Source organism: Leptidea sinapis, chromosome 27, assembly GCF_905404315.1.
Source record: "Leptidea sinapis chromosome 27, ilLepSina1.1, whole genome shotgun sequence".
In the NCBI taxonomy this organism is placed as follows: domain Eukaryota; kingdom Metazoa; phylum Arthropoda; class Insecta; order Lepidoptera; family Pieridae; genus Leptidea; species Leptidea sinapis.
In genome coordinates this window covers 8,518,020-8,537,188 of record NC_066291.1, presented here as the reverse complement: position 1 = coordinate 8,537,188, position 19,169 = coordinate 8,518,020, and the positions used below count along the sequence as shown (strand labels likewise).

At 35.0% G+C, this 19,169-nt stretch overlaps 1 protein-coding gene across 4 annotated transcripts in view; it reads left to right on the top strand.

The window, feature by feature from the left end:
- The window catches only part of LOC126972714 (sodium/hydrogen exchanger 9B1-like), a 32,901-nt gene extending 13,787 nt beyond the window's left edge, over positions 1–19,114 (top strand). For 3 of the 4 annotated variants that reach the window (XM_050819623.1, XM_050819624.1, XM_050819626.1), the window contains 5 exons: positions 7,217–7,385; positions 9,694–9,848; positions 10,970–11,128; positions 17,355–17,547; positions 19,050–19,114. In XM_050819623.1, the coding sequence (XP_050675580.1) occupies positions 7,217–7,385; positions 9,694–9,848; positions 10,970–11,128; positions 17,355–17,547; positions 19,050–19,099 (726 nt within the window). In that variant the 3' untranslated portion in view covers positions 19,100–19,114. Of the gene's footprint in view, positions 1–7,216; positions 7,386–9,693; positions 9,849–10,969; positions 11,129–17,354; positions 17,548–19,049 lie in introns of those variants that run through there. The other variant, XM_050819625.1, reaches the window with a different exon arrangement.
- Positions 19,115–19,169: the final 55 nt, after the last annotated feature.

The following is a 19,169-nucleotide window of genomic DNA, read 5'->3' as shown; positions in this document are numbered from 1 at the left end:
AGTTATCATTAATATTGTAATAAGCCTTTAATAAGTGATTTAATTTTTTTTATTGATGATTCAGATACCCTTTTTGCCAATTTATTGTAAAATTTTAATATCATTCCATGCAAAATAAAAGTTTATTTTACAGAAATTTATGGTTTTCGCTTATTTTAATGTATAAATTATAATGTTTATGTACGTGTACGCATTAAGTACCCCGTAATATAATGCTATACGACATAACGTTTTACTAAACACTTGTCCTTAAGTGATACCACGACGATATGACGCAACTCAAGCTGTGAAATTCAGAGTAGAAAGAAATGATTAGTGTTCTCAGTTTTTCTTAATTAGTGAACACTAACTTGAGAAATTCATTTATTAGAGTTACACTCGCCGCCTGACTGCACAGCCGGAAGTTGTAACAGCTTTGCAAACTTCTACGTCCGTGCTATCAATAAATATTTAAAAAGTATTCGAGAGTGCTTTCACAGTTTCTAGCAACTATAAAATTTTAACAGTAAATATATACAGACTGTATGCATTGAATATATAAAAACTTTTTTATTAATTTTATTGTTTGAGAATGCTTAGATTTCAATGTATGTGTAATAGGTTATTTTTTTGTTGTTAAACCGAAATAAACACTAAATATTACTAACTTATTTGGAGCGTTGGCATCGATTAGTCTGGTGTTATAAGAGAGTATCAAGTGGCTCGTCTAAAGTCACCGACATAGCCCAAATGATTGCAAAACTGAAGTGGCAGTGGGCAGGGCATATAGTTGGACGGATATATGACCGGTCGGGCAGAAAAGACCTCTAATGGTGACCACGTACCGGAAGTGTTGGTATTGGTACACCCACCATAAGATGGACCGACGATCAAGTCAAGATCAGCGGAATATATTGGATGAGGGCAGCGCAGGAGCGATCGTTGTGGAGATCTTTGGGGGAGGCCTTTGTCCAGCAGTAGACGTCTTCCGGCTGATGATGATGATGATAAAGTGACTCGTATTAATACTTGTTTGTCATCCAATATCCTTTATCTGGAATAACCATAAAAAATAGACACACATTCCAAAAACAACTTTTGTGGCCTCCGTTACAGAGGTAACTACATCATCATCATCATCAGCAGGAAGATGTCCACTGCTGGACAAAAGCCTCTCCCAAAGATCTCCACGACGATCGGTCCTACGCTGCCCCTATCCTACGTATTCCGGCGATCTTGACCAGATCGTCGGTCCATCTTGTGGGGGGCCTATCAACACCATTCGAGGACTTGTCTGTCCCACCGGTCTGTCCATCAGTCCCATCTGTCCGTCGAACTATGTCTGACCTGACCTGACCACTGCTACTTCAGTTTCGCAATCGTTTGGGCTATGTCGGTGACTTTCTCTCTATATCTCCTCATTTCTGATTCGATCTCACAGGGAAACTCCGAGCATAGCCCTCTCCATTACCCGCTGAGCGACCAGCTTACAGCTTTCTCATCAGAAAGCTGTATTAATAAATTGTATTGTTTAAAATTGAATGATAGCAGAGTAGCTGTTACCTTACCGGAACTTACAGAAACAGAAACATATCGTTTGTGCTAAAAATCTTTGGATATATGCAAATATTGCAAATTTTCATTTAGATCTATTCAAGCGTTTTAACGTGACAGATACAGTCAACCAAACATCAAAAGCTTATGAATCTAGAAAAATATTAAAATTTTATATCATTGTCGTTATTAAAACTTTTTTCGAAACAATAGCAAGAACAGTTGGGATCAAAATTCAGACAACATTTAAAATTGTATTTCAAAGTTAATAGACAAACGCAGTAAAAGGCACATAAAACGATCCACTTTACACAAAAAACGTTCAAGCTAAAATCCTAAAAGGTTCCGACAATCCAACTTCGATTCATTCTACAATTCCATTCTGAAGTATATCATTAAGTCATAACGGAGCACACCATTCTGAAAACTTTATCACTTATGTACTTTGAAAGTATATGTATCACGGTATAGAATTTGTACATTATTAAACAAAATTTATTTCAAATTTTTATGTATTATTGTTAAAGTCATTTTAATAAAGAAGTGAGAGTAATGTGGAGCTATTTAAAGTAACATAAAAAGAACTGTAGACTGTAACTGTAGTATTGACCTGATCACTAGTGTCGCATTTCATCATTGCACCTTAAGCCATATACTCAAACATAATCCACATCATATGGTTGTGTGGCATTCCTACTGATCCCTACAAAAAAGCAGTTTGTTGGTACGATACCCTCAGTGCATCCGAGTCGGGGAATCGTACTGTCATCAAAATCATACCTAGTGAAACCATGCCATAAATACTGAAACAAAGAGAAAAAGTTCTATTGCAAATTACATTTATAACTTTTGCAGTGTATTAGTTTGATACATAAAACATAAATAGCTTATTCTAAGTGGTCACCATTAGCTGCAATACAGTCCTGTAAACGTTGAGGCCAGTTATCAATAGAAGCACGCACTCTTTCCATGGGAAAATTCTTCACTGTCAATCGTACGGATTGTTTTAGGGACTCCAAATTATCATGGCGTTTAGAGCAAGCCGTAGTCTCTAAAATTGACCATAAATCATAATCCAGCAGTTTAAGATCGGGACTAGACGACGGCCAGTCTTCAGCTCTGATGAAGTCCGAAACGTTCGTTTCTAACCCAGACCGAGCTTTATGACTCGGCACAGAGTCTTGCTGGAAGAACCATTCTTAAACATTTTAACCATTATTAAACATGGTGTTGTTAAGGGGCTTCACTACCATCTCTAAAATGGTATCTTGATACACTTGTGCCGATGTTTTGATACCTTTCTCACAAAAGTATGGCTCAGTCACTCCTTCATAGCTAATACCACACCAAACTATCACTGAAGTTGGATAGTGCCCACGTTGCACTCTGTCCACTAATTGAGAGCTTCCTTGGAGCTTTAAGCATAAATACGGTCATTTTGTTTGTTAAAATATTGCTCAATTGTAAACAATTTCTCATCCGTAAGCAAAATTTGTCTGTGACCCCCCTTTGCGTACCGCTTCAGTACGTGTTTCGATTTTACTACCCTATTCTTTTTTAAATTATCAGTTAAGAAATGACCAGTACGTCACTTATAGGCACCAAGTCCTAAGACATCTCTTAAAATACGCGACATGGGTCTAGGTGCTATCTTGATTTTGGACAGGATTTATTCGAATTCTTTGACCACCTTTTTCATAAACACAAACAGAGGAGATTTAATTCTACCTATTAATAGCCCGGTACACAATCATTTTAATAATACGAAGCGTGTGGAGAGTTTTAAAAGTTGCATTTAGCTAAACACCTACTTTGTGTAATGCAATCACAGCGATTCGGATCTCTTTATCACCTCACTCCATTTTAATATCGGAAAATATTGTAGATATTGGTACATTTTAATGGCGCCAAAATGAGTAAACTCAATGAACAATCATATAAAAATGACAGATTAAAATTCCAATGGAATATTTTGTTTATTTTTAACTGTAACTTTTTGTTAAATTCTGGCAAATAAATTGCAAAATATAAATTTTAGATTTAGACAACATTTAAAATAGTCAACTTTCATGTGTGTCGTTTGTTTTTAAATTGAAACTGGCCGTTTTCTAAAAATACCAACACGTTAATACGAAGGCATTTTCAAATATTAAGGATTAAATACAATGTGCGAATTTATGGAACTACAAATTCATATATTTTTATTGAAAATGAAAATCACATAGTGATGATTCATTCAATCAAAAACTCATTCTAAAATAAACGTCTCAGACATAAGACGAACGGACGCGATAAACTCAGCGGTCTTTATATTAAATTTTTTTTTTAGAATTAAATTCATTAATTTAATAGCTTGAGTTAACATTAAGAATAGTAGATTGTTACCCGAGGGTCGAAGGAATCATTTCCGAGGTATTTAGACGGCTATAGGCCGAGTAGGAATTGATTCTTTTACCCGTGTTAAACACTCTACTTTTCATTTTTGAGAAAAATAAAACTCGTTGTTTATCCAAACTATTTATTGATAATATATAATAATAATATCTGGACGACCGATCCTTGCTCGGATTTTTAAGAATGTACAAAACTTGAACAAAAAAAAACTAATAGGACATCTGGATTCGAACCGGGGCCAAAAAGCAGAACTTTCCGGATCACCCAATGTCCCATCTGAGCTATTACAGTCTTGTATATAGTTACGAAATTAACCTTTTTATTCTAATATTATTGTAACTGTTTCTCATAAAAACACAGAAACTCCTTTTTTTTTAATTGAAACCAAGCTAGATCGATTTCTCGCCCCCGAAACCCCCTATATACTAAATTTTATGAAAATCGTTGGAGCCGTTTCCGAGATTCCAATTATATATATATATATATACAAGAATTGCTCGTTTAAAGATATAAGATTAGTAGTACCGTTTTAAAATTGTCAAATTAGGACAGTAATTTATTACGACTTTTTAAATTTTAAATATGGAAATAACCGCTTAATTGTTGCGGCTTATTCCGCTCAAAGAAGTTTGCGCTAAGTTCACACTGGCTGTTTAGAAAGTCACATAGCCGCAGCATTTTTAAATTTTTTTTTTTTTTATATAAAACTCTTCACAGCTGACAGCGGTTCTATGGTTCTATGTGGGAAGTAATTGTATGAATTTTTCCCTCTCTATGGAGAGAAGCAGCATTTTCCACCCAAAAATCAGATCAAAACAATATTACTTTCCGAGTATGAGAGGTGAAAAGTTATTTGTGTTACTGTAACCCTTACCACATAAATGTGTTATTAACATTTTTTTGATGATTTTCATACTATATTTGTTTTTTTTTATTCATTTTCTGGAATCATGTCGTAAAAACATATACATTGCCCAACAAAAAACATACTTACCTTAACCTAATACTTGACTTAACCGAGTAGTAGGAATAACAAGTGTATGTTTGTTTCCACTATTAGACCCTTTCAATTACAATCAGGCTATTTTAAGCTAGCCTTAAAATAGCCTCGTAAAGTGATACCCGCCATCAATTAAATCAGTACTGTAACAGTGATGTATTTATTGCATGTGTTGCACTGCCATTTTAAAGCGAATTTAACGAACTACAATAGGATATATTGTCAGCCTTGATGCAATTTATATCAATTGTTCTCATCTATACTAATATTATAAAGCTGCAGTGTTTGTTTGTTTGTTTGAACGCGCTAATCTCTGGTACTACTGGTCCGATTTGAATGATTCTTTCAGTGTTGGGTAGTCCATTTATCGAGGAAGGCTATAGGCTATGTTTTTTTTCAAAATTAGGGATCCGTAATAAAATTGCTATTTTGTAACACAAGGTGTAAAATCGAAAACCTATTTTTGCGTGCGCTGCAAAAACTATAGACAATAGAACAAAATGATGTACAGGCTATAATATAGGCAATATTTTATTACTTATAAAACTATCGCGTGAATTATACTTTATATGGCAAAACAACGTTTGCCGGGTCAGCTAGTAAGATGTCTAGTGTAATTAAGGTGTTGTTCTTTACAATTCAAATTCAAATATTTTTATTCAAAATAGGATGTGACATCACTTATTGTAAGTCAAAAAACTACCACCCATTCCCAAATGAATGCCTCGGGCCTGAGAAGAACGGGCGCAACAAACTCAGCGGGCTTTTTTTCATCAAAAAATATGTTTACATAGTAACATTGTACAATTAAACTTATTAAATAATAAGTTGAAGCCTGAGGGCGGTCGCTCAATTCCAAATTTGTGGTATCATTAAGAAAGTCATTTATGTTATAGTAACCTTTACCACACAAACATTTTTAAACAATTCTTTTGAATAACGTAATACTTTTGTTTTGAACATTTTCTGGTATCTTGTTGTAAAAGCATATACATCGCCCCACAAAAGACTTAATAACTCGACTTAGCCGAATAGTAGGCATTATAATATAAAAAGGAAACCTTGAATAATAATCACCCCTTGATGGTCCGCTCGTCAAACATTTAATCAGGAAATATCACCAAATACTTCTTAATAAAAAAATAATAATTAAAAATGTAATCCAATTTAAGGCTAGATCTTAAGCTATTACCTATTACCAGTGGGAGGCTCCTTTGCACAGGATGCCGGCTAGTTTATGGGTACCTTTTTCTGCCGTGAAGCAGTAATGTGTAAATATTATTGTGTTTCGGTCTGAAGGGCGCCGTATGTAGTGAAATTACTGGGCAAATGAGACTTAACATCTTATGTCTCAAGGTAATGAGCGAAATTGTAGCGTTGTTAAGAATTTTTTGGTTTCTCAAGTATCCTGAGCGGCACTGCAGTGTTAAGTGCAGGGCGTATCAATTACCATCAGCTGAACATCCTACTTGTCTGGTCCCTGAAAAAAGCTTAATACGGCATTATTTGTCTAATATTTAAACTCCCCATTGATTTGATAAGGCCAGCGATGCTTCTGCATGTCCAAAGAAATAAGAAATATTTTTTACATGAATAATTTGGTAAAAATTATATTATATATTTATTCCGACGTTATACAATTCAAACACAATTATATTGCAAAACGAAGACCAAACAATAAGGTTATGTAGGTCTTGCCATCTACATTTCAATTTCATACCATAGTTTTAATCCTTACATTAAGGATTGGTCTCCGCTGCGCTCCAACAAGATACCACAGACGTAGTCGCCAAGTGCGGCAACTATTACTACGCCCAAGTGGGCGTACATGAGCCCGTCTTGAATAATATGTTACGTTAGCGTGCTACATTAAGTTCTGTTAAACTTTGCTAATAATTGGAACTAAGGTTGCGTTGTAAAACTTTGTAAAAATAATACCACAAGAAATAAGAAAGACACTGGAATCTCATGATCAGTAAGTGTTTTGTATTTTATTAATTTCAATGTAAAATAACATGAAGCGTATGTTACAAAATTTGAAAATTGCAACTAAGTGTCAAGATGGCCACGCACACAAAACAACTAATCGTTGCAGGAATAAAAAAGCAATTGTTTTTCGGTAGTGCGGTATCTAGTTGGAGGGTGGAGACCAATATTTAATCTAAGTTCAAATCCTTTCATTTTAATTCTGTTCAGAAGTTCCTATTACAAATGCGATAAGATTTTTATGTTTATGTCATAGTTTTCACTAATTCTTGAAAGTTCTTATAGCTGGATCTGTTTTTCCAGGCTTGTTCGGCATTATTTGTCGGGGTACTACTTGGCGCCATCTGGGGTAACTTGGCAAAACTGGTGCCGAAATCCGACTACTATGTCACAGAACTGCGAATTCTCTTTGTACTAGCTGGAGGAATATTTTGTAATTTTCTCACGAGTAGACTAGGGTGGGGCGGAACAGGTAAGCAATATTAATTATTGTAACCCAATTTTACTAGCAAATGAGCTTTTGGTTATTATAATTTATTGATAGCTTCATTGAATCGAGTAAGTAATGTATTAACGCTGACTTTGTTTTGTGTATGTCAAATACTTCCTTGACAGATTTTTATTTTTTTTTATTTTTATGATAATAAGGGACGAGACGAGCAGGACGTTCAGCTGATGGTAATAAATACGGCATGCCCATTACAATGCAGTGCCGCTCAGTATTCTCAAAAAACCCAAAAATTCTGAGCGGCACTACAATTGCGCTCGTCACCTTGAGACATAAGATGTTAAGCCTCATTTGCCCAGTAATATCACTAGCTACGGCGCCCTTCAGACCAAAATACAGTAATGCTGACACATTACTGCTTCACGGCAGAAATAGGCGCCGTTGTGGTACCCATAATCTAGCCGGCTTCCTGTGCAAAGGAGCCTCCCACTGGTAATAATAGAGATAATGTTAAATGCAAACGATTTGTTATTTTTAAACCGATATCCTCACTTCTGGGATTTATTATACAAATTAAATAATCAAATCAAATAAAAATCACATTATTCATTTAGGTCACGTAAATGACACTTATGAATGTTAAATTTTTTTATTGAATCTACTGCTATTTCGTAAAGGGTTGAGCTAATGAGAAGAAGTAGCAAGACACTCATTGCAACTCTTTTAAATAAAGATTTATATTTTCATCGTTTCACAAATCATTTCAATTACAATATAATATGTAAAGTGATGCAACAAACATAATCAAACGTCAAATAGTCTATGCCTTGCACAAGTTTAAAAAAATTTAAATTAAAAACTACGTAAAAACAAGAGTAATTGAGTACAGTCATGGCCCAGATGCATCAATCCATACACACCGTAAATAAATAAATATAGGTATTCTGCGCCCATTATATTAGCAATTATAAAAAAAATAATAACATTCAGCATTGTTCATGGTTACAAATTTAATTGTATAATCTTAATTAATGCATTAATATAAATTTACTCAAAAAATGGGATTCAGTTGATAATAATCCATTCTCTCGTAGAACTTTGAAAAACCTGTTGTATAACATGGATACATATCTGAATCTCCAAGTCATACAACATGGTTTAAGCATTCTAGTCTCAATAAGTATATACAGTTAAATATAGATTATTCCATTCTTTGGGAGATTGCATTCCAGTGTGTGGGAGGTTCCTTTGCACCGGATTTCGGCTAGATCATGGGTACTACATCGGCGCCTATTTCTGCCGTGAAGCAGTAATGTGTAAGCATTTGTGATTCAGTCTGAAGGGCGCCGTAACTAGTAAAATTACTGGGCAAATGAGACTGGACAACTTGTCTCAAGGTGACGAGCGCAGTTGTAGTGCCGCTCAGATTTTTTGGGTTTTTCTATAATCCTGAGTGGCACTGCATTGTAATGGATAGGTTGTATCAATTACCATCAGCTAAACATCGAGCTCACCTCGTCCCTTATTTTCATAAAAAAATGATTGCATTCCAGAATCTCTGTTACAGAAATGCAGTCATTTTAATGCTTAAAGATGCTAGATAGCTTAATGATGTTATATTTTTTCTAATTCTTCTAATGAATCTTATGCTCTACATATTTGCTCATCATCAGCTTGTAGCAAATGACCGCGCACGACGTCAAATTATTGATGATATTATTTCCTATCAACCGCTTTTTCCCTTGAAGTTAAATTTTTTATTCTTGTACTATCTGGATCCAAAGCGTTCAACGGTTCAGCAGTGACCTTCTCACAATCTTCCACGCATAACCAAATTATAGGAATATCTTTCTTTGGCGGATTGTTCAGTAAGACATAACATCTTTACATCAACCATCGCTCTTGTTATTCCTCCGACCCTGCAAGAAAGCCTGAGAAGAAATAAGTTATTGAGGAGGTTTGTTTTGTTACTTTTTAAGAATCGAACATAAGAAATTTTACAGCCGTTTTCAATAACGTATCTCTAGTTACGGATACATTGCTGTCACCTGTACAATAATATATTTATAGTCCAATGCTTTATGTAGATAGGTTACTGAAATGTAAGTAAGCGTAAAAGGATAGATTTGTCTACCTCTAGTAAGTTAAACTAAGGATAGATAGGTTATTGAAAACGGCCGTTTGACAACATTTCACGTGTCGACTATACCACAGTATTTCACAATATTCTAATACAAATAGTTTGATTGCAACGAGCAACACACTCGAAGTTTAAATCAACTTTGTTCATAAAACTTTACAATAATTCTGTTATCTATTTTATTTATTCAAGGTGGGGTGGCAGTGTTAGCGTGTAATGCCACGGCGGCGATGCATTGGGCAGAACAAGGGTGGAAACTGAACCAGAACCCTGCAGCCACGACTTACAGAGTCCTGTGGTCCGCACTTGAACCTCTAGTCTTCGCTTACACTGGTACCTTTTTTGTGGTCAGTAATAATAATATGTAATCCTGTTTATAAATAAAGCCATTTCAGCTGGAAGACGTCCACTGCTGGGCAAAGGCCCCACCCAAAGATCGCCCTGACGATCGGCCCTGCGCTGCCCTCATCCAACCTTCTCGGTGATCTTGACCAGATCGTCGGTCCATCTTCGCAACTGACTTTAATGACCCAATGGATGTCCGTCGAGCTAACTGACTTCGATTCTCCTACGGACCTCCTAATTTCTAATTCGATCTCACAGGAAAACTTCGAACAGAGCCGTCTCCATTGCCCTCTGAGCAACAATAAGCTTCCTCATAAGGCCCATAGTTAGTGATCACGTCTGCGTTCCGTATGTCATCACTGGCATTAGTTAAAAACCTTCGTCTTCAGACACTGTGGTGTTTTGGACGAGAAGATTTTACGGATCTTCCCCATATATATATAAATGAAACTCCATAATCTCTACCTATAATTCTAGGAGACAAGCTTTAAGTCAAGTATTCAACCTAAAATATACAAAACACTTAGAATATCTTTTTATTTTACCATAATCTCGTGTGAAATAAAACAACTAAAATATTGTTCACAAATATTGCGGTGGCTTCAATAAAGCTTCATTTTTATTGTGTACCGTTGTTGCCTTCGATTTAAAACGATGACATGTTTACATAATCCTGAGCTTTCGGATAGTATAAATTTATAATATGAATTTACATATATATTTAAATTGTGTAGCGCCTGACCCAAATTTGAATATTTATGTGAAAGTATTCAGAATGTGGAATAAGTTTCTATGAGCAGGGTTTCCAGAACAATCCGATATAAGTATTTTCAAAAAATACGCATACACCCGTATGTTTCGTGGATAGGCATATCCAACAAAAAATCGCCAACGCTCCTGTGATTTCTCCAACGGTGATTCGTTTGAAAGGGAATAGTGGCACAAACGTTCGGGTGTCCTTATATTAACAAAACATAGATCATTTACAGAAAATACTAAATCAAAGAAAATTCTAAAAACATAGAACCATTACGAAAGAAAATGCCACTGAGAAGAACACATAGTGTAAAATTTCTCTATTGAATTCTTATAATAATACTAACTGTATATTTCTGTGTTTCAGATAAACCGAAGTGTTGGCAACACCTTATTAATTGGATTAGGGATCTTGTGTATAAGTTTGTTCTTTAGATTAACTGTCGCATATAACATGTGCTGGAATCTCAGAGTGAAGGAGAGACTTTTTGTTTGTTGTGCGTGGACGCCTAAGTCTATAGTTGAGGTAAGTTATCTACTATTACAAACCTTTAATCTATTTTATTTTATGAAAATAAGGGACGAGACGAGCAGTATTAGCCCATTACAATGCAATGCCGCTGAGGATTCCTGAAAAACCCAAATATTCTGAGCGGCACTACAATTCCGCTGGTCACCTTGAGACATAAGATGTTAAGTCTCATTTGCCCAGTAATTTCACTAACACACAGTAATGTTTACACATTATTGCTTCACGGGCAGCACAAGGAGCCTCCCACTGGTAAATTATAATTTAAAATTAAATCATTAAAAATCCTAGTGTCAGAAGAGCACTATACCAAGCAAAACCTGAACGGCACTGCTCCTGCTCTTCTCATCCCTTTTGTTTTCATAAAAAAATCCCCGTCATCACATTAAACTAAATAGCATATATGATATGAGCGGCATTCTATTAAAAAAAAAATCGCGCGGCCGTGATTTTAACTTTGGGCCTGATCAAGAATGGTATAATGACGGGTACCTAGGCCCAACCTTTTTATTTTTCAATAAAACCGTTAAAGTTAAAATAATATCTATTTTTATTAGTGTACTATATTCTACAATCAATCCCTTCATTTATTATTGATAGAGTTATGAACAAACATGTAATCCGCCATTTTGTGGCGGCGGCCATCTTGGATTCATAAGGATATATTATTTTGTACCAAATAGTAGATCAATCTGTCAACAAAAAGAAACCGTTAAGTAAAACCGGTTAAAAAACCCATCAAAATAACCAATAGCCAAAACCATTGAAAAGCACGTTAATGCATATTCATAATTTTTTATGCCAACATATTTGAACGAAATGGTGACCCATTTCTGCTCCAGTTCACATTCCTTGGAAATCACTATTAGAGGATGTGTGGAATATATTTCGAAACAATTTGTTATGTTTTTAAAGTGATAACCCTCACTTCTGGGAGCAATTACACAAATAAAACTGAAAACAAAATTTTATGAACTTTGCGGGACCTCCTCAACCCACAAACTATAAGCAAGATTTTGAGATGTTTAGATTAGCAAGAGCGACATGTCAAGTCAATTTCCTAATATGCAAATATTGGGGTTGAGCAGATAAACTGTAAAGTAGATCCTGTAGATGAAGCCACAGCCTGAGAGTTGAACAAAGCATATAAGATTTTATTAACGATACGTCACTCGAACGGTTGGCTCAGTTCGAAAGAGCGCTCGCACGGAACGCGTCACGGGTTGGAGTTCATAAAATTTTGTTTTCAGTTTTATTTGTGTATATATTTCGAAAATCTAAAATTGGGCTGTTCAAACTTTAACTTAATTAGTATCGGTAAAGTAAAACGAAGCCAGGAGGTCAGATTAAAATACTTCTCGTTCTTAGTGTAACGGATTAAAAAAGTTTTGTTAATCTTTTTTGCTTTAGAGTCGCAGGAGAATTTAATTAAATCCTTCTAATTTTTTTATACTCACATTCTAATACTTTTGCAAACCATTAAAAATAAACCATCTTTGTCTATTGTATGAGAAACATCTATCTTTAGTGTATAACGGTGTTAGTAGGTACAAGATTGATTTATAATTAAATAAAAATATTCATTTATATCCTGGTGATTGTAACACCTTTCTCAAGTATTATTTATGAAATCATTTATGCTTTAGCAAGCTTTAACATAAAAAAATACGATTCATTTAAATATCATATGGATAATCTTTGGTGCTCTTTCCAGTACCAGCTTCATCCATATTTTGACCTCTCCATCCGACGAAAAGCGGCCCGAATCATCAAGTCATATCTCCTCGGCTTGATTCTTTGGTGTTGCGTAGCGATGTCGGTTCCCTCTTCATATTCTACCGCATATAACGGCGGCACTGAAAATTTCGGGAATGAAGGAAGTGACACAACATTACTATTTAAAAATGTATTTATTTCTTTTCGAAGTATTCTCCGCGAAATTTGACACATTTTTCCATACGATGTAACCAATCATTGAAGCAACCATTCCATTCGGAAGTTGGGGTCTCCAAAATGGCCGTTTTGTAGGCGTCCACAGCTTCTTCAGGTGATGAAGATCACGCAATTTATTCTATATTTTAGGGAAAGTATAGAAATCATTAGGGCTTAGGTCGGGGCTGTACGGCGGATGGTCTAATAATTCTATGTTTTCTTGCTCTAAAAACTCTTTTGTTCTGTGCGCGGTGTGAGATCTCGCATTGTCGTGATAGAGGATGATGCGGCGGTTGCAGTTCTCTTTACGGAGTTCAAAAATGACCTGTGGCAAACAAATACTAGCATACCATTGTGCATTAACCGTTCTTTGTCCTTCAAGAGGAATAGTCGCAACATGGCCGGTTTTGGAGACAAACGTGGCCACCATTTTTTTTTGCAACACTCCGTGAACGAACAATTTTTGTTGCCTTTAACTCATTTTCGAACATCCAAACTCGTGACTGCTTTTTTGTTTCGGGTTCGTACGCGTATATCCAGGATTCGTCACCTGATACGATGTTGTATACAGCATTTGAGGATCCTGCGTAGAATCTTTCGAGAGTTCTGACGCACCAAGTAACGCGAGCCGTTTTTTGCTCTTCACAGAGCAAATGCGGTATCTATCGGGAAAACAACTTTTTTATACCTAATTGTTCATGCAAGATTATTTGTATTTGACTCATGCCAATGTCTAAAGTTGCCTGAATTTTGCGGTATGTCCCATGTCGATCTTCCTCAATCAGCTTACGCACAGCATCAACGTTTTCTTTAGTGACTGCAGTTTTTGGACGACCTTGACGGGGATCATCACTGAGCTTGACACGTCCACGTTGGAATTCAGCAAACCAGCGATAAATTGTGGTTTTGGATGGGGCTTCATCACCAAATGCAGAAATCATCCGGTCCACACACTGTTTTTGTGTTAAACCACTTCGAAAGTCATAATAAATCATCGCTCTAGAATTTTCTCGAGACTAAACAAGTTTGACAAGACCGAGAATCTTTTTTTAAATAAATAAATGATATTCGATTTTTAAAACCAAGGAGTTTTCAATTAAAAAGATTTTAATATGACAGGAACAGTGGAAATATTCCATTCCCGATACATTTAGTGCAGCCTATGTATATCACGGGGAGGGCTGAGAGTAGCTGATACCAGCGGCCGTATTCCACCACCCGACATTAACTTCCAGCCGCATCATGTTGACGTATGGGTTTATACCACCGCCCGTTTAGCAAGAAACTTTATGTCTCGCGCAACCACTTTGTGGAATTAATTACTGGCTACAGTTTTCCCGAACCGTTATGACTTAGGGACCTTAAAGAGAGCATATTCAAATTAAAGGCCGGCAACGCATCTCTTGACCCCTTGTGTAGAATAATCTATACTAATATTATAAAGCTGCAGTGTTTGTTTGTTTGTTTGAACGCGCTAATCTCTGGTACCAGTGTCCGATTTGAATGATTCTTTCAGTGTTGGGTAGTCCATTTATCGAGGAAGGCTATTATAGGCTATGTTTTTTTTTTCAAAATTAGGGATCCGTAATAAAATTGCTATTTTGTAACACAAGGTGTAAAATCGAAAACCTATTTTTGCGTGCGCTGCAAAAACTATTGACAATAGAACAAAATGATGTACAGGCTATAATATAGGCAATATTATATTACTTATAAAACTATCGCGTGAATTATACTTTATATGGCAAAACAACGTTTGCCGGGTCAGCTAGTAAGCTATAAAATGAATTAAAAAGAGCGCAAAAAAAGAATGCTGGGAGAATTTCTAGCACCGCTTCTTGTCTCTCAGAGTGCCGTTTGTTCCCGAAGAGAGAATAGTAGTAGGTAGGTAGTAGTTTCTAGTATATTAGAAATTACACCAAAAAGAAAATAAATTTTTCACTAAATTTTGAAAAAATAATTGCCTTTTATGCCTTTTATAATTAGTAGCACAAATTAAACTTATGTACGATGCGGGACTCGAACCCGCGACCTATCGCGTTCCGTGCGAGCGCTCTTCCACTGAGCCAACCATTCGAGTGACATATCTTTGATAAATCCTTTATCTTTTGTTCAACTCTCAGGTTGTGACTTCATCTACATATTTTATTTGGGTTATTAATCCCAGAAGTGTGGGTATCACTTTAAAAAAAATAACAAATTGTTCATGAATTTGTAGAATTTAGATAGATAATTTCATCCATTAGTTATTCATGTTTTATTATCAAATTATGATTTTTTGTCGGAGGTATTTTTTTGATACATAATTTGTTAAAATGAAGTTATTGCAATGCATAGTCGTTAATCTACAGATTCTCTTACAAAATCTTCAGTGATACAACTTAGTCATTAATTTATCATTGTTTTGACAGTAACGTTAAACTCTTCGTTAAGTAAACAACAGCAGAACTTTCTTTTAAATATCATTATCCATTCATCTTGTAGATTCAACTTCCTCAAGATACGATACACAGCGCTGATAAATTAATAGTTTGCAAATTTAAATAAAAGCGCTCATATTATAATACTTTTTGAAAACACTACGAACTAATTTTGAGTGATTGCGAGAACACTTAGACACGTTTTTATAACTTAACCTATCATCATGTTAATTTACCAGTGGGAGGCTCCTTTGCACAGGAAGCCGGCTAGATTATGGATACCACAACGGCGCCTATTTCTGCCGTGAAGCAGTAATGTGTATACATTACTGTGTTTCGGTCTGAATGGCGCCGTAGCTAGTGAAATTACTGGGCAATTGAGGCTTAACATCTTATGTCTCAAGGTGACGAGCGCAATTGTAGTGCCGCTCAGAATGTTTGGGTTTTTCAAGAATCCTGAGCGGCACTGTATTGTAATGGGTAGGGAGTATAAATTACCATCAGCTGAACGTCCTGCTCGTCTAGTTCCTTATTTTCATTAAAAAAAAATTGAACACCTGTAGTCATGGCACAGAAAATAATGTAGAGCACATTATATCTCAATTTTTTTAAGTTTCTGAGCGATTGGTACCAGTTGAACCCGACGGATATCGTGGATAAAAGTAAGTTATCTTATATGTAGACTCACTAAATAAGTGTTATCAAGAAACTATTTTTAACCGACTTCAAAAAGGAGGAGGTTCTGAATTCGTCGATATGATTTTTTTATGTTCAAGCTTCCCGTGTGGTCCCATTGTAATTTGGTCCAGATCTGACACTGGCATCCATGAGAAAACCATAAAAATCTTAAATTTGCTATACATACGTATAGCAAAGTGGATGATAAATTTACGAATAACTCAATATCGCGCCAACCGATTTCGATGACTCTTTTTTAATGGAAAGGATATACTTCAAAGATAGTTAAGTGAGAGTTTGATTAGGTTCTGATTACGGAAGGAGGAGCAGATTAACGATACTCGGCTGAATCTTTTTTATGCTATCCGGATATTTTAGTCATCTACCATAACATAGTTATGGTGAAGTAATTGTAGTCGAATATGATGATCAATGGGACTCCTTTAAGACTTACAGTAAGGGTGCGATCTGTGGAAGAATTTCCAACTGTCTGTAATCAAATTGCAAAGCGCTTACGTTCATTGCTGCATTGAAGAATTTTGTATATCTACACATATTTAGATAAATTATTAGTTAGTGTACTTCAAATTCAATAAAAATCAAAAAATAAAAAATATTTTAACAAAAAAACAACCGACTAATTGTTACGATTATTGTTATTTTTGGAGTCGGTGTCATCCAAGATAGGTTTGTAACTACAACTGTATGTAGTTACAAACCTATCTACGACACATCTCACCTATAACTATGTAGTATAAGGTGAGATGTGCTTGAGTCGTGAGGAGGCGAGAGGAGAGAGCGGGTCGCGGGGGAAGGACACCGATTCCAAAAATAAAAATAACAAGAATTAGATTAATTAATAAGATTCTAAAAAAATACGCAATTATTTTTATACTTTGTAGTGCATATTATAACTATTGTTTTGGAATAGTGTTTTTGAAGTCGGTTGTTTTTTTGTTAATTTTTTTTTTCCTTAAAAAATAACTGCTCCATTACTCGGGTACATTGAAACCCCCAGCTTCACTTCGTACTTACAAACTACACTACATCATGTAGACTAAGTATTCGCATCTTTGGCATAATTAAACAATGTTATTTTCCGCAATGCAAATTGCAATGAAATATCTTTGAGCAAGTCTTACTCTTTCAGTGATAATTTAATTATAATAATGAATAACACAATTATTTTTCAGGCAGTCCTGGCCCCGTTAGCTGTAAGCACAATAATATCATCCCAAGGGACTAATCCCAGTAATGAGCTGTTGTATGCTGAAGATATACTGCGACTGCTCGTACAAGCCATTGTAATAACTGGCCCTATCGGGTTTTTGCTCACGGATAAACTAGGGCCGATGTTACTTAGAGAAAATTGTAAACCGGAGAGTGGTGAGTTTATATTTCGCTTGTGATGAGCATTTTGAGCACGTACTTTTTTTTATATGATAATAAGGGACGAGACAAGCAGGACCGTAATTAATACGGCCTACCCTAAAATTCTGAGTGGCACTACAATAATTGCACTCGTCACATTGAGATTGTAATATCATATGGGATCTCATATTGTATATAGTAACTAGTAGCACACTCGAGTGACTACTGTAGATCGATACTTATCAAACTTAAAAGGACACCTATTATAAACCTATGAACTTCCGAAGATCTACAACTTTAAAACTTTATATGTGACAGAGAACTAATCCTTTCGAGCATTGGTAAGGGTTAGCAGTTCTCGCAATTATACAGATGCTTAAAGTTAAAACTCACTTATGTAAAAAACTATAAAAAAAACACCTCAAGCTGGAAAAGGGACAAATAAACTCATAACTAATAACATAATAAACCACAAGCATCAAAATATTGCAAGTAACTTCAATAATAGTGTATCATTCAGATTTTTTATTAGTGACATTCTACTTATAAACACCACCTAGCGAAAATCAACAAAACGATCAATAGACCCATAAGAGGCGATATGTAATAATTTTTCCGCTGTTCACTAGAGGGCGCTAAAACAAAACGACTGGAACGAATTAAATTGACATCCGAATCGAACATAATATTTTCTCTGGTAGACTTTTGATATAACATTGTGTTAATGTAAATATTTTTTACTTTAGATTTTAACATAGTACGATCAATCACATTTATATTATTTTTTGTATGAAAATATTTTATATTCATATTAATTACATTTTTATTTTCTTACAAAAAATATTCTTTCAAACTTTTTAAGATGTGAAAAAGTGTATTCTATATACCTACTTTCAAAAAGTTGTTTTGACTTTTTTTTATGCTTTGTGAACTTTATTTTTTTTATTTAATGGACAGATACGCTGTTTAGACACTGGGATCGTTTTTCATTAATTCCATCGAAATATTATGACGAAATTGACAGAAACTCCTTTTTGCTTATTTATTTATAGTATTATGATGAAACAAGCTGCTTAGAATTATAAAATTATCTGAAGATGCCAGTGAAACAGGTTATTTCCTAGGTGCCTGGTTTTTTTGCAAAAGAGTGTATAATTTATTATTTATTTATTTATTTCACACACACATAGCAACTATCATTACAGGTATTACCTAATGCAATAACAGTGGATTTATTATATATATTAATATATTCATGTTACATTCATAAGATTAAATTATTATTAGGTGGACCAGGAGGCATCTATTTTCCATACTTCCATCTATAATCATATTCTTTAACGTAGCGAAGGCTATTTGAATGAGGAGATTCTTTATAATTTCTGTAAATTTAGAAGGAATTAAGCTTAAAACAAGTCAAATGTGCTCAAAAATAATCTGCTTATTGCAAGTCAAACTAACGAATTTAGTTATTTAGTTATTAACTTTGTTTTTTTTTTATAATATTATTGTTTCAGATCCCCAAAAAGAGGAAAACGCCAATAATAGCTTACAAGCTGAAGTCTAAAAATTATAATTATTAATTATAATTATTATATTAATTCGTCTGTCTGGCAAGAAATTTTCGTTGAGGAGGT